This window comes from Pieris napi, chromosome 22 (assembly GCF_905475465.1).
Source record: "Pieris napi chromosome 22, ilPieNapi1.2, whole genome shotgun sequence".
NCBI classification, from domain to species: domain Eukaryota; kingdom Metazoa; phylum Arthropoda; class Insecta; order Lepidoptera; family Pieridae; genus Pieris; species Pieris napi.
In genome coordinates, this window is record NC_062255.1 from 4,461,855 (window position 1) to 4,487,789 (window position 25,935).

The 25,935-nt window shown below is 33.5% G+C and overlaps 1 protein-coding gene across 2 annotated transcripts in view; it reads right to left on the reverse strand.

Moving 5' to 3' along the window:
- Positions 1 to 25,935, reverse strand: part of LOC125060856 (peroxidase-like) — a 62,756-nt gene that overhangs the window by 26,489 nt on the left and 10,332 nt on the right. The window contains exon 1 of one of the 2 annotated variants that reach the window (XM_047665964.1): positions 21,679 to 21,791. The exons of the other annotated variant lie outside the window; for it this stretch is intronic. Coding sequence (XP_047521920.1) covers positions 21,679 to 21,688 — 10 coding nt within the window. The 5' untranslated portion in view covers positions 21,689 to 21,791. Of the gene's footprint in view, positions 1 to 21,678; positions 21,792 to 25,935 lie in introns of those variants that run through there. 2 annotated transcript variants of the gene reach the window in all.

Here is a 25,935-nt window from a genome sequence, read left to right on the forward strand (position 1 = left end):
GTGATTTCAATTGAATATTTAAATCAATACTATGTAATTAATATTAGAAAATAATAATAAATATATATTTATTTAATTTTTCAAATGTAAACTGAACTTTATTGACTATAATGACTCCTTTTCCAGTCTTTGATTATTTAATTATAATTAATTATTTGCATGCAATCAAAAACTATTTTTAATAATGCCAAAGAAGTATAACTTCTTACTCGCGTACACAAGTGCACGCACCCTTTTTTTCTTAATTTGATGTATGAGAAAATACTTATTTTGTTTGTGTTTTTAGTTGATTACATTTTCCTTGTACCGTTACGAAAACATGCATATAATTACACTATGCCCTTGCACTATATAAAAAAATGTCATTTAACGTATTTCCTACGTTGTAAATATAATTTAAACATGTTTTCTTGTACAATTAAATTAAATATTACGGAAACGTAGTGACAAATATTACCGTGATTTAAATTCTTACTACATTTAAAGATTTTTATAAACAGATACGTGGAAAATAAACGAATAGAGCTTTATTTAAAATACTTTTAAGATTTTGTTTAATTCATTAATGAAGCGTTATTTCCACTAATTGTAAAAGGAATCCATCATTTTAATTAACGCAACGCCAACGGAAAAAATGTTTTTGTTAAGGGGAAAAGTACTTTTAGTATACTATTATTTATTACCAGTTTTATTAAGTTATATATTGAGAAATTAATAAAACATTCCGTTCAAACAAAATATTTTCTGTGCATAAGTATTTGTCAGATAAAACGTAGAAAGTTGATACAAATGAATCTTATCAATCTTCGCGAAATACGTAATAGGGCCAAACAATAACAGGAAAACGTGTTAGACAGATTTCATCTAATTTACCTACATTTAGATTGAATTTCTAAACAGTATCATTCAGCGACAATATATAGAGCAGTTATGTACAATAATTTGATATTATGCTCACTTTATATTCTATAAGAGCCAAAGAAACCTTAGCAAATATCAGAACTTACTCGGTTCTGGAATAGCCATGGAGTGTCACACCGGTAGTTATAAGCGCAACAGGAATAGTAGTACAGTATTACAATGAAATGCCTGTATAGACCATTCTCCGAAAACAGGCTGCCATTCACACGTCAACCATAACCAATTAAGTGCTTGGAAATTATTCCTACATCGTACATCAGATATATAATATATAATTATAGTCTGTGTAGTAATTGTGTCCCAAGGTGTTATGGTTCTATGTAGGAATACTGTAGCTCCAGGCTTTCGCTTTATTGGTTATGGTTGAGGTTTTATACAGGTTGGTCAAAAAGTCGTGGATCAAACGCAAATAGGGGATAGATGAGGTCATCAGCTGCAAAATATTGTTCTACGGGAGGTCTCTAAGCTCCACCCCTGCAGAGTTATAATTTATTTTGCGATTTTATAAGAAAATTGACTTTTTTTACTAATTCTTATTAAAATTCGAAAAAATCTACAGCCTGTATCTTTTTCATAATATCCACCAGATTGGTACGCTTTACGCTGTGCAGGTATCAATCAACCTTTCATATATAAGAGCATTGCTAGCACTCACAGTCGTTCTAAACTCAGCTGTGCAGATTTTTCTACTTATATATATTAAACATTCTTACAGTGAAGCCAGTTTCGAAACGGGTACGTCTAACTAAACAAAGACGTCAGTCAACACAAGCTAATCAACATGCCTATAACGAGAGATGATTAAGTTAACGCATATTAAGCACTTACGAGTTACGAGATTAGGATTCAGAAACGAGGCTGGCGCTAAGTTAAAAAAAATTACTTTGATCTACGGAAGTCATAGTTAAGATAATGACTGGTAACATTCAATTTATATTCTATATAAAAAAAAACTTAAGTGGAAATGGGCGGGGCACATGGCAAGAGGAACAGAAAAGTGATGCAAGAAAGTACTAAACTGGTGCCCAAGGTACAATAGACGTAAAAGAGGAAGACAATTTAGATATGATTAGACTATGGAACCAGCAAGAGGAGAGAGAGGAGAGTGGCACAGTGTAGACAAAAATGGCGGAATTTGGAGGAGGCGTTTGCCAAAAAAGGGCACATAAAATGAACGAAATGAAAGAAATATAAATATGTTTAAGTATAAAAGTATCTGAAATAAAAGGCTATTATTATATGTAAAAACGGTTGAAGATTTAAGCTCTGTTATAAGGCACGAAGCTTTTCATTGAAAATATTCCCAAAGTGGCCTTCAATATTATTAATGGATTTTGCCGGTGTTCCGTATTCATGAAAGAATATTTGAAAATCGAACGGTTCGAGAATAAGATTAAAAACTTAATGTCATAGCCAATTATTAATAATCGCCCTATTTTTTTCTTACTTTAGGATTCAAATCAAAGTCAATATCTAGCACAAACTATGTGTCCAATATATTTACGGCATTCGGAAGCCGTACTTAACTTTCTTCTAACGATATTCCTTTCTTTAATCTCGTGTTAAAATGTGGCTTTCTATAATGGGCCTCGAAAATGTCAAACAATCATTTGGATTATTTATTGTTTATTAGATTAGACTCTATTTTCGAGACATTATTTTAAAACATTTTAAAGTTTATTAAGTTGTAACGGATAAACTAATCATATTAGTTCGATTTTGTTCCCTTTGGAGTAGAGACTCTTGGGCCGTGGGGTTCAAGTGCACAGGTAATAATAAAAGGATAAATAATATTTATCATATTAGTTAAGTGTAGTGTTATTTATATTAAGGATTCTTATATACGTACTTGCGTTGTCAGTAGACCAAAAACTTTATTTGTTGAATATATATAAATGAAAATGAATCGTAAACTTTATTGCTAAGAGCAAAATTCTAAGTCAGCTGGCTCAGTGCGAGTATTTTTTTTTAATTTATTCCTTGACATCTTGGAAGGTTTTTATGGTGAGCAATTAGCTGGGAAAACTTTAAAAAGCAGTTTTTATTCCGACAAAGCGAACAGTCTATGATAGCATAACAATACGTTCCATATGGTATGTAGCTAAAAAGGTAGGCTAAGTAAAAACATAATATTAAGGCGAAACGCGTAGTAGTATTATATAATTACTGTCGTAAATTTTCTAGGACAATTTTGATGTCAGATTCCCAATAGAAATAGTCCATCGAACTAATGTAAACAAGAAACTGTCAATATACACTTAAAGGTTGACTAAGAAGTGCTTTCGTTGTAATTTTATACACGTAAAGAACACATTATTGTTACTATGACCCCTTAACTAACAATAGGAAACTGAAAACAATTGTAGGGTATGTGGTTGGCTTTTTGAGGCTGTATTTGCGGCGAATAATATTTATTTTCCAGTACCCTCACATTATGAAATAAATATTATTTTACTTGTAGTATTGTCCTCACTTCACGTGAACATGGTACACTTATAACAAGTTTTCGTATAACTCGATTTCCGTCCCACGTTATATTTTTATCGGGTGTAATTTATAATGATTTGTCTAGTCCATAATAAGTTTTGCGTACCTTTACCAATTTTTAAAATGTGTTATAAAATTGATTAACTTTATTAATTTCGTGTTCCTAGCTTTTGAATTGTTCACGGTTTTAGGAGAATACTTTTTATTTTTGTGGGGAAATTCGTTACGCATACCCCGTGGCACGGTTGCCTGATGGTGAAGAGTTATGTGGCGGCCAACGGCGCCACTGCTTTTATAAAGCTGTACAGCATACAGCTTCTTTTGGACGCATGAACCCCTGAAGCAACTACGTGCCCAGGATTACACAAGGCGTTGCACGGTGCAACGGCGACGCTGTGGTCTCCTACGTCGACGCCCATGGGCTGCGGGATGGACCTCCCTGGCCCTCTCCGCCTCTTCTTTATGGTGCATCAAGGCTTCGCAGAATCTCTGGAGGATTTCCCACATACCGTTACTATCCGAGCTTGTAACTGCTACTCTCACAATGTTATCGAGAGTAGCCCAGTAAAGAGAATACTCCTGCAACGCGATTTCCTATAACGTGGTCCGGGTCTAGTATAGCGGGGATTTCGTATATAATAATCTTAATGTATTAGTACGTTAGTACAAATATAACGGGCGCATCTCAATAAGGACCCTAATAATTAATACATTACTGGTATATCATAAATAATTTATATTCCCTAAGAAAACGTTCCGTAACTTATAAATATTTAGTGCTAGTTATCACGATTTGGGCTAAATATTTGCCTACTGAATATTTTCTTTTAGTATTTAGATTACATTCCAAAAAACTTAACAAGATCGTAGCGTATAGTGATTATATTTAATAACACATTCAATTTAAACTGCGTCGTAAAGTGTGTGTTGATGTACACACGTCACACACACAGTGTAACTCTTCCTCAATAGTGTACACAAAAACAAGTTTACAGTTCGAAGAAGTGGATCCTTACGGAATAAACTCTTCCCCTTAATAATATAAACAGAATCTGATTCCACTCTTTTATCTCTTTCTGTCACATTATGTTTACGTTGTAACGAAAAGAGATGAACTTGTAGCGACATCTACAATCTGCGCTTAGAAATCACAGCGATGACGTCATAGCCTGAATGGCGCTAAGGTATTCCGGCCGCTAAGGATATATACAACTTCTTGATCTTGCCACTTGGGCCTTCAGGCCAGTCAGTGGTTAAACTGGTCAAGGATCCTCGCTAAGGATCAGTACATCATCCTTTCACCAAAAACTTTACATCTCTCTTACTTTGTATGATTAGTATATAATAAATTTCAATACATAACTTTATATGTCAACCACTTGAATTTTGTCAAAAGCTTCCAGTTTGCCCTATAAAAAGTGTACGCAAATATTACCCGAAATTGTACAAATAAAGCGTAACCACGGGAGGAACTAACAATTATTTACTCTACTCTTCACAAGCTCAGTTAGGTAAATTAAACAAGTATACGTCTATCCTTACATACATCACAAACGTTAGTTTGTACGCATAATAATAGTCTCAATCATATCTTATGGTGACTTTCACCAGTATAATACGCGAAATAGAACTAATTTAAGTGTACGACCAACCAGGCTCCAAAAGATAAACCACTCCTTATATGGAAATTGTATTCGTTTTTACAACTAACTCCTAAGCGAAATTAGAGAATTATCACTAAATAAATTCAAAGCCCTCGTTAAACGGAAATTAATCAACAAAGTTTTTTATAAATTTGAGGAATACTTAAATGACCCTAATCCTTGGGATTGATTTGCTCCAGTTCAAACACTTTGTATGACAATACTTGGCGATTAAAATGAGTGGCGGAAAGTTTCTTGCCAGTTTACCTGCTCTACGCCCTTGACTTGCGAACTGGTAGTATACCTAAAACTTCTGAAAGATGCTCTCATACACATTAATAATGTTACAATAACTCAAGCGTTTCGCGGCGTTTATACGTAAGACGCTAAAAATTATTGAAAAATATAATTCGAGTGAAACAAACACCTGGACTAAAGTTAGTATTAAAATAAACGTCGGGGCAAGTGAAGTGCACGACATATTTATTACTCAAATTATAATACGCTACTGGGGTGCATATTTCAACTAAGGACACATATAAGAGATATTAAAAAGATTCGAATATATTATCTTATTCCTAAACGCTATTTAGGCTAAATTTAATATAGTGTGTTTATAGTTTGTTTATTCGCAAAGTGAAGCGAGAGTGAAAGGACCAATGAGATGCCCTTTGGTTAGTTTACTGCAAATTTAGTTCAATTCTATACTTGAATTTTCAGTTATTCGTTCACTTTCAATGAATCGTTCACTATAGATCAAGGCAAACGGGCAGGAGGCTCATCTGACTGTGATACCGTCGCCCATGGACACTCTCAAAGACAGAAGGCTCGCAAGTATGTTGCCGGGTTTTATGAATTGGTTCGTTCTTTTCTTTAAGGACCCTAAGTCGAATTGGTTCGGACCTACTTTAGTGGGTAGCTGGTTCCACATAGTGGTGGTGCGTAGCAAAAAGCAGGAAGCACGTTGAGGTCACACGGATGGTATCTATTATTAGTACCTGTTTCTTATTACGTAGTTCTGTAAGATCTGCCTGGTGTATGAAAATTATGGCCAGTGCACCATGATGATTACACCACCAGTGTAATCAAAACAATGACAACTACAAAATTCCGTTTTAAATAATGTTACACGCTTTAATCTCATTTAATTAATGCTAGACGGTAAATCTGTCCCAAAGGACAAGTTGATGGTTGCAAGAGTATAAGTAGGTAATGTTGGTGCCAGTGGCGTAACAATAGGTTGGCAGGGCTGGCAAAAAGCCACGGGCCCCCGACCCAAGAGTGCCCCTGCCCAAGAGATATTATGTTCTATGGATGAACGTGAAGTCTCCAATACACATTGGGCTAGCGTGGGGACTACAGACCATTCCCACTCGCCTAAGAGAGGAGGCCTATGGCCATTAGGACATATACAACGTGTAATTGAGTACTCTGAAATTCTCGAAGTGTAGATATTAAAATTAAACTAAGTACAACGTGACGATTTTTACTGACAGGGCCCCATCAAAAGAATTTGCCACGGGCCCCAGATGGTATAGTTTCGCCACTGGCTGGTGCTATGTACTTGTTATCTCATCTGAGTTCATCTTAATTATTAACATATATAATCGTGTTTATATATTACGTGTGCAATAAACATCAAATTTTATAGTGACGTTGATCAAATTGTGATATTGTTGTTTCGTTTATTTATATTATTTAACAGTTTATTGACAATCCATTAGTTTTTAAGATAATAATTACAATCTTTAAATTAAAAATTATAACCAAAACGACAATACGAAGAATTACTACTAAAACACTATGTCCTAACCAAGATAATTTTTTATTATTAATTCGCTCGAACGTTGAAGGAAAACATGGTGTGTGTCAGGAACAGGAGGATGATCACCTGCTTGCCTATTAGATTGATAAATGATCATGAAACTGAAGCCCAGACCTTAGAAGGGTATAGCGCCACTGATTTATTTATAATTTTTATATAAACAATAAATCATGTGATACAAAGACAACAACAAATAAATAATTCAGTGAAGACAGTTCTTAAACTTGGACTAAGCCAGTCAGAAACTTTCTCGCTTCAACGATTTGGCCACATAGTTAAAAGATATGCGATTTTCTTTCTTTATTCTTTAGTAAGCTTTTACGCCAAATTCTTGAGTTATTCATTGTATACACGCCCCTTATTCTTAATTCAAACTGTGTTGTTTTTAAAGTCTGAACACTAAATTACGCAGTTACTTTAAATATTACTTCTTAAGCGGAAATAAGTCGCGTCGAGTAATTTAAAAATAATGTGAACTGCTTTTATAAGTACAAGATTTTTAATAAGATCTTTTTATATTGGGAGTGGTCAATTTATGAATCACTTCGCGTGACAATTAACAATTTCATAAATTACATCATCTAACACTGACCTAGCGCATCTGTTTCTATAACCTTAGGAAAACTCTGTAAAGTTTTCCTTACGTGCGTTCTTCACAAGGCTTTAGATGCAAATTCAATGCCGTTAAATCGAACGCTTGGACATTTTATTCAAATTTTATCACATAAACCCATCAATAGTTTAGAGTTTTGAAACATATTTTGAGTTTATTCCCAGTTTTTCTCTTACGGCCCTTGATTTGTTTCGTTATGACGTTTGATTTATTTCTTCATAAGTGTACATTCAACATTGTGTTACCTATGTGAATAAATGATTTTGACTTTTGACATATACTGTAAAGAAATATTTTTGGAACTATATTTATGATATACACAAAAAGCATACCTTCTACTTATTTATATGTATCTGTGGTGTTAGGCGGCATCGTGAATCAAGACACATCCGTGGAAAATAATTAATAATGTCTTACACATACTGTTCTCCTTAGATTTCGATTTTCTGGTTATTGAAAAATTTTAAATGGCTATTATTGCTATCCCGCTTTTTTACATCGCTTTCATGCATCTATGATCTCAAATAGATTTATAAAAATAGGACTTATTCTGAGCCTAATTCAAAAATAAACTCTGATAAAAGTTAAAACCCTTATTTAAATAATGACACTCACTGTTACATAGACTCAAAATATTTAATGTTTTGTCCTTATCATTCTTATGGCATTGATAATAAATAAAAAACCTTACTCTGTCATGTTAATTGTTTGTCTATAAGTGGGCCTTGGCACCTAATGTTTTGTTTACTTCTTGATAGAGAACGTTCTCTATTCAGGTCAAGTACAGAGAGAATGTACTTTTATTTCATAGTAGTGACGCTACTTGGCGTCTCTTTCCTTGGTATTATTCCTTAGGCCGTGACACAAGAGATTACAAAAACCCGATAGACATACTTTTTGTTTGTCTATGTATCTCTGCTATTAGACTGATTTTAATGATTACTAGCTTCAAATTAAACGCTGATTCTAAATGGCTTAAATAATTCTTAAGCAACGACTCTAAGTACGAATTTAATACATGCGTAGGATACCTACAAACAAGCATGCGCATATATCGCACATACATTTTTGTAAGGTAATATGTATATAATTGAAAGAAGGTAAACATACTATGGAAAAAGCTTGTGTTTGACACAATGCACACCTTTTTCGATTGAACAAATATCAAGCTTCATATTTACTAAACAAACACCGTACGTTATCATATATCGCTAATCGCGTAAGGAATTGTCACGTGACCCAAATTTGTGACCTCACGTTATAGTAATAGACTTTACGACACCAGGAAAATAGGTGAGCTAAATATTATTGTTCCCTTTACGATAATGGACGACATAAGACATAAAGACCTCCTATCACGTTTGTCTGCGTGTATGAAAGCGATTGCCAAAATATACGAAATCTATTAAATGTTTGGCCGGAAATCTAGATTATAGAATACTAGCGGCCCGTCACATTTTGCTACAAACATACTTACATACAAATCTTTCCTCTGTATAATATTAGTATTGATTACAAGCCATCTAGATTACTGTTACATTTTCTTTATTAGATTAATTTTTGCATCTTTTTAAATTCGCCTGACAGGTTTTTGTGCTCATACTATTTTTTAAAGTAACATCACTGCACAGAGATGTGGCCGTAACTAAATGAAGTTGACAAAAGATATAATTACTTGGAGTGGTTTAGGGAACATACAGGGTTGACTAATTTTTTTAATTAAACTTATGATCGCTCTGTTATTATATATTGTAGAAATAAAGGTGTTTTATTAATCTCAGGGAAGTGGAATAATGTTACTGAATATTGTTTAATTAAAATAGATAATTTAATGTAATAGTTCGTCAAAGTAAATATATGAAATAAATCTTCATGCCTGGTAAATGAAAAGCCTCTAGCAAGTCTAAGACAGTCTTTGTCAGAAACAGTTACAACTGACATTCATTCTCTTTGCTACTATAACCTACTAATATTTAAGATAATATTGTAATTAACACAATAACACGTACTTATACGCTTAAATAAATAAATTATTATTACTATAAAGATAAAAGGTGAAAACAAAGGCCGTAATTTTTCTTTCACTGTCGATAGTATTTTTCCGTTATTCTATATTTGTAGTATAGAGCAGTGTTGGCCTAGTGGCTTCAGCGTGCGATTCTCATACCTGAGGTCGTAAGTTCGATCCCCGGATGTGCCCTAATGGTCTTGTTTCTATGTGTGCATTTAACATTTGCTCGAACGGTGAAGGAAAACACCGTGAGGAAATCGACATGTCTTAGACCCAAAAAGTTGACGGCGTGTGTCAGGCACTGAAGGTTACTAGATTTAAAAAATAATCATGAAACAGATTCAGAAATCTGAGGCCAAGACCTAAAGAGGTTGTAGCGCCACTGATTTATTTTATTCTATATTTGAAATTTCAACAGAAGTTAGAATCGCTTCATCCAAACGTAACGTAAGCATTTAATAGTGAAAAAAAGATGTGTGCAATTCACACGTGGTAGAAGTGAAACCTTCACAAATGTTGTTTTCTAGATATTGAGACGAATGTTATGTGATGACGAAATTTTAAGTTTTAAATGAAATATTAATTTTGATAAAAGGTACAATGAATAAAAAAGTTTTTACAATAAATTTACATATGTAAATTAGACTTTTTTTTCACTATCTAAATGTAGTATTAGACTTTTATTTAAATTATTATTTTATTTAAATTTTTAAGTTTAATATAAATGTTTAATTTTTGATAAAAACTAATATAAAAAGTAAAAAAAAACGACTAAGTAATCGACTTTATTGCATAAAGTTTTCACTTCAAAAAGTTTTTATAATTTTATAATCGAGTTAAATTAATCTCTTATTTCATTTTTTTACACATCTATGTTTTTTTTAATTTCAGAAAATGATCAAATACACACTGTATCAATTTAAATTAACATTCAATCTTATAAATTTATGTGTATGTCATTTTTTACTGTCGCTTTTTCGTTTCATCGATTTTCAAATCACAACGATTCTAATAAAGTTTTCACTTCAATAATTAAAACCTTCACTGATAGACAGTGAACGAACAATACAATTATCTGCAAATTAACGGCAATTATTCACATTTTAAAATATAACGATATTCATGACCTTATTCAACTTGTGACATTCAAATAAATGCAAATCGAGACTGTTCTGAAAATAACCGTCAAATTTAAATACTTGAGCTCATTTGCATGCGATTAAAATATATTTACCTATAATACTGTTATATTATATACTGTTATGTTACTGTTATATTACATGAGGGGTATGGGAATATGAAATACTCAAAACGCGAAGCCCATATCTTTACTAATTATTTATTTACTAAGAAGTATCTAATTGGTATTTTTCTTAAAAATATTTAAACCATCCTTGTCTAGTCTAAAAAATAACCTTAGAATGTGTAACTAATTGAAGTCGCTTAATCCAAATAGATGCGTATAAAAAAGAAATACCTGTCAACAAGAAATAAATATTTCGTCGGATATTGTACCTAATTCGACTTAGGGTCCTCAAGGAAAGTTCTTATTAATTTACCCCCGGTTTTATAAAAAGGACCAATGAACCAGCAGCAATCTGAAGAAAGCCTTTGAGGCTTTTTTAAGTTTTTCATTCACTTTTGAATTTCCAAATCGATGACATCTCAATCAGTGACCTAAAGACAGCTGCAAGATTAATAAACATATCTTTTTCCATCTCCCTTAAGTAATTTAACCGTCAAACGTTCGTTACATTTTAAGGCGCTGTATGGAAGCAAAAACCGTAACTTACTGTAAGCAAAATTGGATGTCTGAGACAATTCAAGCGATAATGGTATTTAAGACTATCGTGTAAAGCTTAAAATGGTTCTTCGTGCTTTGCCAAACTTTTACACTAATTCTCAAGGCCCTTTCCTCAATTCATTCATTACACCGGTGTTCATCCATGAGTTGTATGTTTTATTTAACTATTATCGCCAAGTCGTTCTCCATTTGGGACATTGGACATAATATTTGGTTCACTAATTATTCTTAGATGATCTATAATCGACGGGTACAATCAGTATGATGATCTCGGTATCAAAGTATTTTCAAGTACCACTGAACATCTTGATATTCGCCACTGTGGCCTTTCGGGTCTCTTTGCGTTCCTCCAACATCTTTAAAAGTTGGAGAAACAACGCCCTTTTCCTTTCTCCACAGATGTCAAGAACTCGGTTCTCTGTACTTAGTGGATATATATGCATCGGCCGAGGTCAAAGTTTTTGTGACGAGGAAAGGTATGCTTACTACACGTTTCCTAATACATGTCTCCCTAAAATCGTATTTTTGAAGTTATACTTCTTTAGGCGCGTTATGAAAAATTGATGACAGTGAAATTTTACGATGCGCGCGCACCGCGACACAAAATTAACAGAATGAAGTTGCCCACGGAAGATGCTACGGCATTGGACATAATTTAAAAACAACATTCGAATAATAATAGAATTTATGTTACACCTAATGTAAGAGAATAATAATAAATATTTATTTATTTAATTTTTCAAATGTAAACTGAACTTAATTGACTATAATGACTCATTTTCCAGTCTTTGATTATTTACTTGTAATTAATTATTTGCATGCAATCAAAAACTATTTTTAATAATGCCAAAGAAGTAAGTATAACTTCTTACGCGCGTACATAAGTACACGCACCCTTTTTTTTAATCAGGTTATCTTATAAAACCTAACCTAATATAACCTGTTAAAACAAACTTTTAACTGTTTTAACAAAACTGCAATAATTTTTTGCCAATAAACAAATTTAATATAACTATACAATGTAGATTATAAGCATTAATGTGTAGCATCTGTTAAAAATTTTGACAATTGACATCGTTTACATGTTTACAACTTAATGATGAGGGGCCTCATAGCCTAGCGGTCTTATTAAGTGGCAGCTAGGTGAGGGGTACCGGGTTCGATTCCCGGTTCGAGGGCAAGTTTTAATTTAATTCAAATTTGTTCTCGGCCTTTGGGAGGGTTGTGCGGTACCGGGCGAGTGAGTGCCTAAACCGTACATGGAGGACATGGTCGAATTTCTAAGGCAAAAGCACGAATTATAAAAATCTCATACGCTGGCTAATGCACAAACTGTGCCAGAGCCATTAAAAAAAAATAAAAAAATAAAAACTTAATGATGACATACAAAGAAATTATCTACACTATTACGGCCATCTTTAATTGCCACTTGCATATTGCGTTATAATTCGACGTGCGTAACTAATAGGCATATATTGTTTGGTAAGATTATGTTCATTATGCGTTAGGTAAGATTAGATGAAAATGAATGTTCGACCTTCGAAGGTTTTCGTGGTAAATTTAAATTAGATCAACGTTACACGCGTGGACTGTTTCTTTATTTTTAAACTGCCTTTAAAATAAACAATTTCATGCATTGTTTAACGTCCTTGAAATCGAAACCATTTGCAACAAATACATTTTCTGCGGTATGAATACATTCTACTTTGAATAATAAATCAGTGGCGCAACAACTTTTTTAGGCCTGGGCCTATGATTGACGATCATGAAACCAATACAGGTGTCAATCGAATAGGCAAGTAGGTTATCAGCCTCCTGTACCTGACACACGCCGTCGACTTTTTCACTCTAAGTCAAGCCGGCTTCCTGAATGTTTTCCTTCACCGTTCAAGCGAATGTTAAATACGCACATCGATATAAAGTCCATTGGAGCATAGACGGGGATCGAAGCTACAACCTCAGGGATGTGAGTCGCACCTAGGCGCGACTAGGCCAACACTGCTCTATTACTTTGAATAATGAGTTAATGAATGACAATGATTAGTTTAACTACATTATATTTGATTACTTTTGGCAATTTTCTGAATTTCATTTCATTTTTGTGTACATACTTTAAGTATGAAAATTATCACAGACGCAAATACAGACTGCAGCACACAAATTAAATACAGTTATAAATCAACGCTCAGCAAACCAGATTTAGTCCCAATTATCCGGTTTTAGGGAAGTTCGAACCTACACTTCCATTTGTCAATTGGTTTAAGGATTTTGACAGTTGAGAAAGTTCAGACTTCTCTCGGTACCTAAATCCCTTAATATGTGAGGTCGTAGCCCCTCGTGGCGAAGGCTCAGAGTAACTTGGTGTAACGAGAAAACTCAGTGAAACCAAGTATATCCCTGATTTCCTAAACGCTAATTAAAATTATAAATAGAATTAAAAATACATACTTATGAATATTGTATTGAATTGTTATTAATTGTTTTCGCGTTCAATCGCTCAATTGTTTTTATACCGTGCTCAACCCGTTATTTTGTTGAAATAAAATTAATTTGTATTTATGAATTATAAATTCCTTTTTCATCAACAAAATAACTATGATAGTCTTGTAATATATGCATTATGTACGTAATAAAAAATATTTTTTTTTAATTTGTAACTAGATGAATTACATTTCTCAGTTAAAATAAGTGTTATTATCCAACAACTCCAATTGTTCCCACGACATTCCCAGAGTTTTTATATTCAATATGAATTACAAATCTTTAATTCATTCCATAATACAGAAATTAAATACCAATTATAATCACATCATTGCGTCAATTTCACGAAGTTTCATCACGAAGGAGTTTCGATATTTTTTTCCTAGAAGGCCCGCAATTTCTGAGTCTATCATCTATGGCCGTATCCTCTCTGCACATTTGGCGCCATGCATACGTATACAATTTATGAGACTAGATGAAGAATTTTTAAGGGTTCTTAGTTTATACCTTTAGTATATATAGATTATAGATATATGTATATTGTATATACGTTAGTATACTTGAAATCATTAGTTAATTATTTAAACTATACTCTCACACTATCTCATATCTCGTTACTCGTATACCTTGATAACACAATACTCTTAATTATCCTCATGCAAAAGTTTCGTAGTATATTTAAGTAGCTATCCGATATCTTCAGAAGAATACGACTTTTTATGTATGAAGAATATTTGCTTTGATAAAAGTGTATTGTAAATTAAATAATTCGCAATAAAAAAAAATCAACCTGTTTTGCTACATCCCAATGTGGGTTTTGGCCTCAGATTGCATCCGTTTCTTTGATCATTTTTATTTTATTTATATTCTGTGCCCGACACACGTCGCCGACTCTCTGGGTCTAAAGCATGCCGGTTTCCTTACGATGTTTCATCATACTTAAACTCAAACTCAAATCAACTTTATATGTAAACACTTATGAACATCAACTGTAAAGATGTTAAATTGATTCCAAATTTACATTTACTACCAGTTCGCAAGTCAAGAGCGTAGAGCGGGCAAGAAAAACTGGCAAGGAACTATCCGCCACTCTTTTTAATCGCCAAGTTTTGAGTCATACAAATTGTTTGAACCGGAGCAAGTCAATCCCAAGAATTAGGATCATTTAAATATTCGTCAAATTTATAAAAGGCTTTATTGATTTGATTTACGTTTAACGAGAGTTTTGAATTTATTCAGTGATAATACGGTAATAGATGCGCACTTAGAAAGTCCATTGGTGCACAATCGGGGATCGAATTTACGACCACAGGTTTAACAGTCACACGCTGAAGGCAACATTTAAATATTTCCGTAGAATTTGACACATTCTAAATTTAAAAGATTTCGCCGTACACCCTTTACGCTTGATTACACTTTATTTTTGGATCAAGGTTAGTGTTATAAATTAGTTTGTCTCATGACACGCCCTTCTTAGTAAGTCTAGCATGACAACAATGAAAATTAATTTAACCTCTATTTTTTCTATCTACAGTATTCTATTAACATATTTAAATAATTTAATTTAGCTGTGTGAATTTATTTGGGAACAATCTTTTACTTGCTTAAGTTGGTGAATGGAAATATCGCGAAGGAAACGGTTTTTCTCGGACCCATTCGACGACGTGTCAGGAATAGAAAGCCAATCACCATTCTTTTATAGAAACAATTTTTTCATCTGTTTCATTGTTTATTATTTGCGTGTTAAAGATTTTTACATTCCTAACAACAACATCACTTACAACACAAAAATAAAAACCAAACTAGAAACAGAAAGCAATCGAAAGAAGCGTACTAAAAACAAGAAATATTAGGTCCTTACATATGAAATTGGCGTTTTGTATGGGAGGAACAAAAAGTCGAATATTTTTAAATATAATATATTTAATTAATCAAAGTATGAACCATTGTTTTCTATGCCCTTTTGCCATCTCATAGGTAGTTCATTGATCCCTTTACTAAAAAAACCAGTCGGACGGGAATCAATAAAATCTGTGAAGGCGATTTGGACTGCCCCATCGGAGTTAAATTTTTTCCCTTGCAAGAAGTTGTCCAAATTTCGAAAAAAAATGGTAATCTGTTGGAGCAAGGTCCGGGGAGTACGGAGGATGTCTTAGACATTCCAATTGAAGCTCTTCTAATTTGGTAGCTGTCTGTTGTGCAGTGTGTGGTCTAGCGTTGTCGTGAAGTAGCAGTGGCGTGGAGCGATTGACCAACTTAGGTTGTTTAGCCGCTAGCTTTTCCATCATGGTTTGCAATTGCTGACAATAGACATCAGCCGTAATAGTCTGGCCAGATTTGAGAAAACTGCAATGAACAATACCGGCACTAGTCCACCAAACGCTTACAAGTAACTTTTTTGGGGTTAATTTTCGCTTGGGGCAGGATTTGGCTGGCTGGCCAGGATCCAACCATTGTGCTGAGCGCTTCCGATTATCGTAAAGAATCCATTTTTCATCACAGGTAATGATTCGGTTTAAAATACCTTCATTATTGTGCCGGTTCAGTAATGTAACGCAGCAGTCGACGCGCGTTTGCCGGTTTGCTTCAGTCAATTCGTGAGGTACCCATCTTTCAAGCTTTTTAATCTTCCCAATTTGCTTCAAGTGAATTAAAACAGTTTTATTACTAACACCGCAACCTGCAGCTAACTCGGACGTGGTTTGCGATGGATCCGCTTCCACAATAGCCTTCAATACTTCATTATCAACTTGGGTCTCAGGCCGTCCACGGGGCTTGTTCTGCAGGTCGAAATTTCCAGAACGAAAACGTTGGAACCAAAAACGAACTGTGTTTTCTTTTGCAACATGACCGCCATACACATCATTCACCCTTCGAGTCGTTTCCGCAGCACTTGTGCCACGGCGGAACTCGTACTCGTAAATAATGCGATACTTTAAGTTTTCCATTTTGTAAAATGAGTGACGCAAAGAGAAAAAAACAGAAGAAAAAAACAAATGAATGACGGTCATCGAATCACAAATACATGAGTAAATAGCTATACAAATTTTGATTTGGAATTCTTAACCAAAGAGGAGATATTTGAGGTCAAAGTGGACAAAACGTAAAACGCCAATTTCATATGTAAGGACCTAATATATATATAATATAGTAAAAAATAAGACGAAAAACAAAAGTGATACAATATATCAAAAAACATAGATAAAAGGTGGACTTTAAAGATAACTGTATGGAAAGGACCAAGGGGAAGAAGTAGAAGAGTGCACCCCAAAAAAAGGTGGATAAAAGAAGTAAAAGCGGTAGCATTAAGCGAATGGAGAAAGAAAGCCATAGAAAGAGTCAGTTGGAAAAAGCTGGAGGAGACCTTTACCCGTGAAGGGGTTCCGATCGACGGTACTGAAGGTAGCTAAGGATATATACGTATAGGATAGCAAGATAAAAATAAAATGTAAAAAATCTAAGCTGTTTTTTTGTCATGATTGGATATTAAACGGGCTTTATTATTATTTATTATAACTACAAAATCACACAGTAAATGTTACTTGCGCATTAGTAGACAAAACATAGTAATAATTTATTTTAATTACATTTATTACCAAAATATGTTTCAAGCAATCATAGCAGGCATGTTTGTTCTATCGCGGCGCATATATTATAAATAATGGCTAAGTTACGAGCCAAGGGTTTATTTCCATGACTCCTGAAAGTTTGAGGGCTTGAGAGAGCTTTTTACTTATAACTTCCAATATTGGAATATCCCTAATAAGGGTCCCTCGTAACGGAAGGTCAAAATATATTGCCACTAAAAGTATTTCATAACATCTACCTAAATGATTGTTTAGATCTCTTGTTAATTTAATTTTAACTTATAATATTTGTATTGATTATTTAAAACTCCCCGTTGAATCTGCAAAAGCTCTAACAATTAACTCGACTAAATGTTTTAATTCAAAAATTATTTATTTATTAAAAAACAAATTAATGAGCAGTGTTGTGTAGGCCTAGTGGCTTCAGCGTGCGACTCTCATACCTGAGGTCGTAGGTTCGATCCCCGGCTGTGCACCAATGGAATTTCTTTCTATGTGCGCATTTAACATTTGCTCGAACGGTGAAGGAAAACATCGTGAGGAAACCGACATGTCTTAGACCCAAAAAGACGACGGCGTGTGTCAGGCACTGGAGGCTGAGCACCTACTTGCCTATTCGATTTAAAAATGATCATGAAACAGATTCAGACATCTGAGGCAAAGACCTAAAGAGGTTGTAGCACCACTGATTTATTTTTTATTTAAAAAAAATTAATATTAGGCATTTTAAAACTTTGTTCTTTTGGCATATGTACTTTTTTTGCCTACACCTTAAAACCATATTTTGCCAAAATTAATTTATTAGTTTAATAGAACATTAAAACCTTCTTTTATACAATAACTATTAGCTAACAATATACTTCCGTCGTACGGCCTAATATAGAATAACTTCTTCAATATTGTTATTATATAATATGTAGGTCAGAAGTCATTGTTTAAAGTCACTTGAACGTAGTATTAGTTCCTGTTATTATTGCGATGTTAGTTGTCTCTATGCCTCAGTTATATAACTAATACTTAATATATATAAATGCTAAGATTTTTCTTAATTGTAACATAAGTTTGCTTAGTAGTTAGGCACACAAAACGCCCTAGTTATAAACCCATACCAATAGATTTTTATTTCTATGTATTTCTATTACTAATTTAATCATTCTTATTATAATCATGAAGAAACCGATCTGTCACAGACGTCAAAATTTTACCAACCAGGCCCACGGCTCGAAATGACCACTGAATGTCTATTCAAGACGAATCTAAAAATATACCAATGGAATTCTAACTAAAATCTGCCTTTAATTTTGTTTAAAGGTAATAGGAGGCAAACGGAGACTTACCTGATGTTAAGTGATGCATGGATATGGACACTCATATTTCCAGAAGGAATAATAAAATACCTTGTGACATTTGAAAACTTAATGAACGAAAATTTAAATAATATTAAAAGTACACTTTGTAAACAAGCATATTACAAAATGTAATTATTTTATTTTATCTCACACACTGTTTTATTGTGTTTTTTATATTATTTTTATTATTCTTTAATGTATAATATTCTACGGTTTCGATATTTGTAAATATGTGAGGAACATGTTTACTAACTTTTTTAGTATAGTAGTTTTATTCTAAGAGTACATTGTCTTCACATATAATTATTTAACTAAAGTAAACAAAATATTGCAAACCTATTTTAAAAGAGTAAGTGTGGAGTTTCTTGTCCATTCTTCTCCACACGAAACTACCTTTTGGAACAACTAGAATCTTCTTTGTATTTTGTTTGATGTTCAAAAGTGCCATTTTAGGTAGTCTAATTGAAATAAATGATTTGACTTTGACTTTGCTCGCAAGAAGGCCGGCCTTTTAACAATTGGTACCCTCTTTTCCCTAAGGACCCTAAGTCGAATTGGTTCGGAAATACTTCAGTCGGCAGCTGGCATCACCACTATGGCCGGCAAAATCTGCCTTAAGAAATGCTCGCGTGGAACGACAGACGTCGAGGTGATACGGATGGTATTTTGTATTCTCTAGTAACATTTTAAGTTAAACCAAGTAACGCAAGGCTGCTAAAATAGTAGTTCTATTTAACGGACAACTAACTAATTATAAAGCAGTGTTGGCCTAGTGGCGTGAGACTCTCAACTCTTAAGTGATCTGCGCATTTAACACTCGCTTGAACACATAAAATCGACGGCGTATGCTCGACACGGAAGGCCGATCACCTACTTATATAAAAAACAAATAAACAACTCTGAGGCCAAAAATTAAAGGTTGTAGCGCAACTGGTTTTGAACTGATTATGACAGCGCCACAGTTAAATTTAGTCACTTTTACATAACATTGCGTAAAAGGAAGGTGTAATTCCAATTCGTGAGGCCGTTTCTCCACTGCTCCGGTCCGGCAAATGTTAATTACCGATCCGTTTTAGAAACTCACAACAGTACTCCCGTACTTCTCCACTACTCCGGCATCCGGTTTATAACGATCCGATAACTTGCTAGATCGGAACGCGGTGTTTTATCGGTCCAAGTATCCAAGAGGTTATAAATTATTCACAGGTTTATTTATAGTTTCTTCAATTTGAAAGAATCTGGATAACCTGGACCAAACCAAAGTATGTTGCTATTTATTTATATTTTTATACCATAGTATTAGTGAACTATTTATTAAGTAGATTATAATATTTTAAGATAGACAATATAAAAATGTTATAAACTTGCCAGAGCAATAACATATTCAAAATTTAGAACGTTTTATTAATAAAATAAAGTATATGAATTTTTGCGACGGGGTGACTTATTTTTACTGATCGATTATTGTCGGATCGGATATAGTGGAGAAGCGCAATCCGGCCTTCCGATATTTTTTTAATGACTCATTCCGGCTTCCGACGCCGGACCGGAGCAGTGGAGAAAGGGCCTTAGGGTCAATGCAAAAAGCTCAATATCATTCGTCGCGCAAGACCTTTAGGATGTTTATAAGAAATACATAAATGGGATTTTAATGATTGCACTGATTTCAACTATATTATGATGGTATCAGCTCGTAGTAACGATAATACCTTCTTAACATCACGTTGGAAGGAGACATGGCAATTTAACGCAACAGAGGGTGAAAGCTTAGGTTTCATAGAAAAGCGGTGCCGTTAACTAACGGCCGTCATTTCACAGTTGTTAATAACGGCCGTCTTTACTTTTTAACATAATGCAAAAAAACAATCATTTTCGCTCGTCCAAATCACGTTTCCACTCATTGTATTAAATATGGGCACCGCTACACGCGAAAAACGTTGAACTAATGTTTATCACCGTTATGACGGCTGTCATGCAAATGACAGCACCGCTATTTGACGTTCCGGTGACACTCAACCTAGAAAACCTACTCCGATGTTATTTACAGACAACGTATGGGTGACGTCACCCAACATTACATTATGGCGGTTAGATAACGGCACCGCTTTTCTAGGAAACCTAAGCTTTAGTCAAATTTGTCGACACGAACTGTCACTTTCATACAAATTTAGTTTTCGACTTCTACATATACTACTGTTAAGGGATCTTAACTTCCTGAACGAGCATTAAATATAGGTACTCAGCCTCAAGCTGTTTTTTTATCTTCTGTAAATATATCTATAATAATAATAATATCTATAGATATAAATCATAGTTTCCGCAACGTACGTGATTTAGGAATTTTGATACTTTTTCACACCTAGGGTAACAGTAGCGTAATTTCATACATAACTTTTTTGAAAATATACTATAGCAGTTCATCAGGGATAATGTAGGGTTCTATTGGTGAATGATTTTCTCAAATCGGTCCAGTAGTTTTGAAACAAACAATCAAATCTTTCCTCTTTATAATATGTATTAGTGTAGATAACGTATAATATAGTAGAAAAGTGGATGACGTCACTTTTGTTTAATAATAATAAAAATAATTATGGAATGAACCATGGAATTTTGAGGACAAACTTTAACATTACAAAGTTTATTAACTTAATAAATATAAAAACAACTCATAAAAATCTTATCAAGACCAAACATTATAAACATTTCCCGGTTGACATAATTTGAATTGGAAACCTCGCGAATTCTCGAAATAAATTCTCAATTTTGTTTAAGGTTGTCAATACGAGTTCAAGGTTCATGCTATATAAAGCTATAAAATAATAACAAACTCTTACTCTTACTCTCAAAGAGTTTTTTTGTTGTTGTAGGACGCGCTAATGTCGGGAAAAAGCTCACGCTAAAAGCGAATTAAAGCGGTGAAAGCGGGTGAAAGCGGATGTAATAATTAGAAACTTAACTATTTTTCATGAAATCCTAATTATTCCTTTGAAGTCACAGTTATTAATCAATGCTTTAGATTTAATTCTTACAAAAAAAAATTCTATGACATTTTTTTTAAATACAACTTTGCGAATCTTTTAAGTACGCCCAACTTTTATACGCACAAACAAAACACTGTAGCGAATTTACCGTCCAACTTAACTTTATAACCTTTCATTTATGTAATTTTATAAGTCCGTTACATACAGGCCAATAATGTGGCCTTGTTTATGCTTTAGGCCACAATCCATAGCCTTTAAGACACCAAACTGGGTTATGCTTACACAATATTTTAAGAAAACAGATCTGTATTAATTATGGGTGAAAACGGTAATAAAAGCCTGTAACCCCATGAATGAGGCCTTTTAGGCCTGGACTTTTTCTGTAACTATATAATAATATGATTGGACAATTCACACCAATTGACCTAGTCCCATGCTAAGCTGGTGAAGCTTGTGTTATGGGTACTAGGCAACGGATATACATACATATTATAGATAGATATACATATTTAAACACCCAAGACCTAAGCACAACACCAAATGCTCATCACATCGATGTTCGACTCAGCCGGGACCCATGGATTCGCAGTCAGGGGTACTAACCACTAGACTAATGAGCCGTTAACTGTTTCGTCATGATCACTTATTTTCCTAATAGACAAGTAGGTGTTCAGTCGTCTGTGCCTTACACACGTCGTCGTTTTCGGGACTAAGGCTTTCCTCACGATTTTATTCTTCACCGTACTAGCGAGTGTCAAATAGCACATAGACAGAAACCCCATTGGTGCAACCGAGGTTGGAACCTACGACTACTGCTCTCATCCCCGAATCGTCGTATTGGACATGCCGGTTTACACTTTCTCTCTTTCTTTCTTTACTTAGCATAGTATGTACAGAAGAGATAGGTTACGATAAAAAATTCTTCAAAGAACAATATCCGCCAATAAACCTTGAGCATTGAAAGGAATTTAAAAAGTAAATAGTCTTGTACTACCGGGGTTCGAACGGACATTGTTAAGAGATTTGCACGCTTTACTTAAGTATATATAGTAATATACTTAAAATGTTGTACTAATATTTAATCTATACAAAGATAACTAAAAAATGCAAATTATAATTGTAGAAATTAAATAATAATTTTTAATTAGTCATTATTATATACTTAAATATATATAAAAAAGGGTGCTTGTACTTATGTACGCGCGTAAGAAGTTATACTTCTTTGGCATTATTAAAAATAGTTTTTGATTGCATGCAAATAATTAATTACAATTAAACAATCCAAGACTGGAAAAGGAGTCATTATAATCAATAAAGTTCAGTTTACATTTGAAAAATTAAATAAATAAATATTTAAGTGTAACATGAATTCTATTATTATTCAAATGTTGTTTTAAAATTATGTCCAATGCCGTAGCATCTTCCGTGGGCAACTTCATTCTGTTCATTTTGTGTCGCGGTGCACGCGCATCGTAAAATTTCACTCTCATCAATTTTTCATAACGCGCCTAAAGAAGTATAACTTCAATAATATACATAAAATAATGACTTTATAAGATTAAACCTCTCACCATAGAAACACTATTCCGAATAAACTAGCAACGTTCAAAGATCCTCAAATTTCATTTTGTCACGTTTCCCATTTCTTATCATACGTCCAGAGATTCAAAGCCATTACAGTCTTAAATATTCAAATATTTTTTTACGAAAACAGGAACTGTTTGAATCCTTTTGTACATATTATGAAACTCAAAATGTTCCTCTGAAATGTTTCTTTTATTTATGTAATAAATCGTCATAGTCGTTTGTAACGGATACTTGACAAATAGTAAACTTTACAGGGCAGCGATTTCAAAATAATATAATCATGTTAGTTTTTGTCTTAACTATTTTAATTCATATTCTGTTATTATCAAAATTGGCATACAAGCAAACAAAAAAACGGTTTGTTTTCTAGAAAAATCACATTCTATCGAATCCGTCACTTTACCGACTGATTAATTTGAAATTTAAAACACATGGATTTTTTTAAATGTAGCCGTAATATTTACTTAATGTAGTATCCAAATATGATAAAAATGGATTTTGGATCTTTTTCAAATCCGACATTGTTCTACGATCATGACGAAATGTTTGTTGTTTTTTTTTAAAACTTTAAGCAATCGCAAAAGTCTTCAAGTGACGTCATACACTTTTCATGACATAACTATGTTATACGTTATCTATATATTAATATTATAAAGAGGAAATATTTCATTGTTGGCAATCAATAAGCTCCTAAACTAGTGGACTGATTTGAAAAAATCTTTCAATATTAGAACCCTCCCTGATGAACATAATCTATAAGATATTTTCAAAAAAGGTTATAGGCTCTATATGAAAATACGATAGTGTAACCAAAAAGGCTAATAAAAAGTCCTAAATCGCGTTCGCTACGGAAACTATTTAAAATAGAGCAATGTGATGTACTACACTTCTATAGAAGCCATCAATATCTACAAAAAAGTGTGCGATACCATATGTCTAACAAAACAAAATGTTTTTGCATTTAAAACTCTATTTGCCGAGAAAATATTAACGCTACAGAAAATCGTTCTACGACCAAATAAATGGGGGTGGAACCGCAGAGCACAGCTAGTAACCAATATATTAAACTAACTATATTTATGATGGAACGACACATATTATCAAAGATTAATTTAATTACTAAAGTTAATGAATACCTTAGCTATATAATGAAACAATGTTTATCTATGGAACCGGAAACAAAATTTTCGTTCTGTTAACCGCGTAAATTGAATTTCTAATAGACAATAGAACGCTATATCCTTACTCTACTTTGAAACGGAAATTACAGGTGACATTGCTTAATACTGTTTACACTTTGGATAGTCTATGAAATAATTAATATAGATGTTTTATATATCTTGTTTAGAATTGAGTGAAATTCGGGAAATGGGCGCTCATGAAATATGACAGAATTGTAAGCGCCCGTATTTGTAATTATCGATTTATAGAATTTTTATTATATTTTTAAGTATAGACTCGTGTTTTTTTGTGCGAGTGTTAATTATGTACCGAAAATGGTTCAACGACCTCAGGTTTTGGGAATCACGCATATAAGCCTCATTAACGCATACTTACTAAAATAATTATCGTACGTACAATTATGACTACAACGTCGTGTAATTACACCTGGCAAATGTTTTCAGACTTCAATATTCTTATTTATTTAATTCGGTTTCAGTCTCACTATTTAATTGTTTTTCCTAATTAATTATTTGCTTGTTATCTTTTCGAGTGTGAATTTTTAATTGCATAGAATATTCTTGACGATTAAGGGTCGCCTGTTAAGGAAAGATAGTGTTTTTTGTAAATAAATAATATCAGTGCTAAGTAGCGTTTATATACCTAATAGTATTTTTTAAATTTAGCATTAAAAAAGAATAAAAAAAATCTTTTATTAAATGCTAATCAGTCAGTTGACACTTTCCTAAGTCTTCTTTATGTTCAAACTTCTAAAACCCTCAACTCACATTATAACATAAGCTTCATCCAGCGCCAATACAATTTAATTGGATTCGCTGGTCATTAGATAAGCTCGAGATAAGTTTACTAACTTTAACCGCTCCTATAAACCTTTTATTACAACGATTGTACGCGCAAAATTATTTAACCATAATACAATTAGCTCCAATGTCGTATTATTTTATTGAAATGTCATTGAATGACGTAAAACAAAGTGGCACTGTAATCTGTACTAGAACATAAAATTGATTACTCAACAGTCAATCACAACGGGCATAATATTTGAGTGACGATCGATACGTTAAAATTGTATTATTGTCTTGTTTATGCTTTTGTCGGTGCAATTTTGTTCTATGGAAAGATGAAATATTGTTTATGGGATTCAGAGCTATAACACTAAGTATATCTTGGGGGGCCTCATAGCCTAGCGGTCTTATTAAGTGGCAGCTAGGTGAGGGGTACCGGGTTCGATTCCCGGTTCGAGGGCAAGTTTTAATTTAATTTAAAAGTTGTTCTCGGCCTTTGGGACGGTTGTGCGGTGCCGGGCGAGTGCCTTAAACCGTACATAGAGGACACGGTCGAATTTCTAAAGCACGAATTATAAAAAATCCTATACTTGACGCTGGCTAATGCACAAATTGTGCCAGAGCCATAAAAGAAAAAAAAAAGTATAACTTCCGCTTGTCAAAAACGTATTGGATGTGG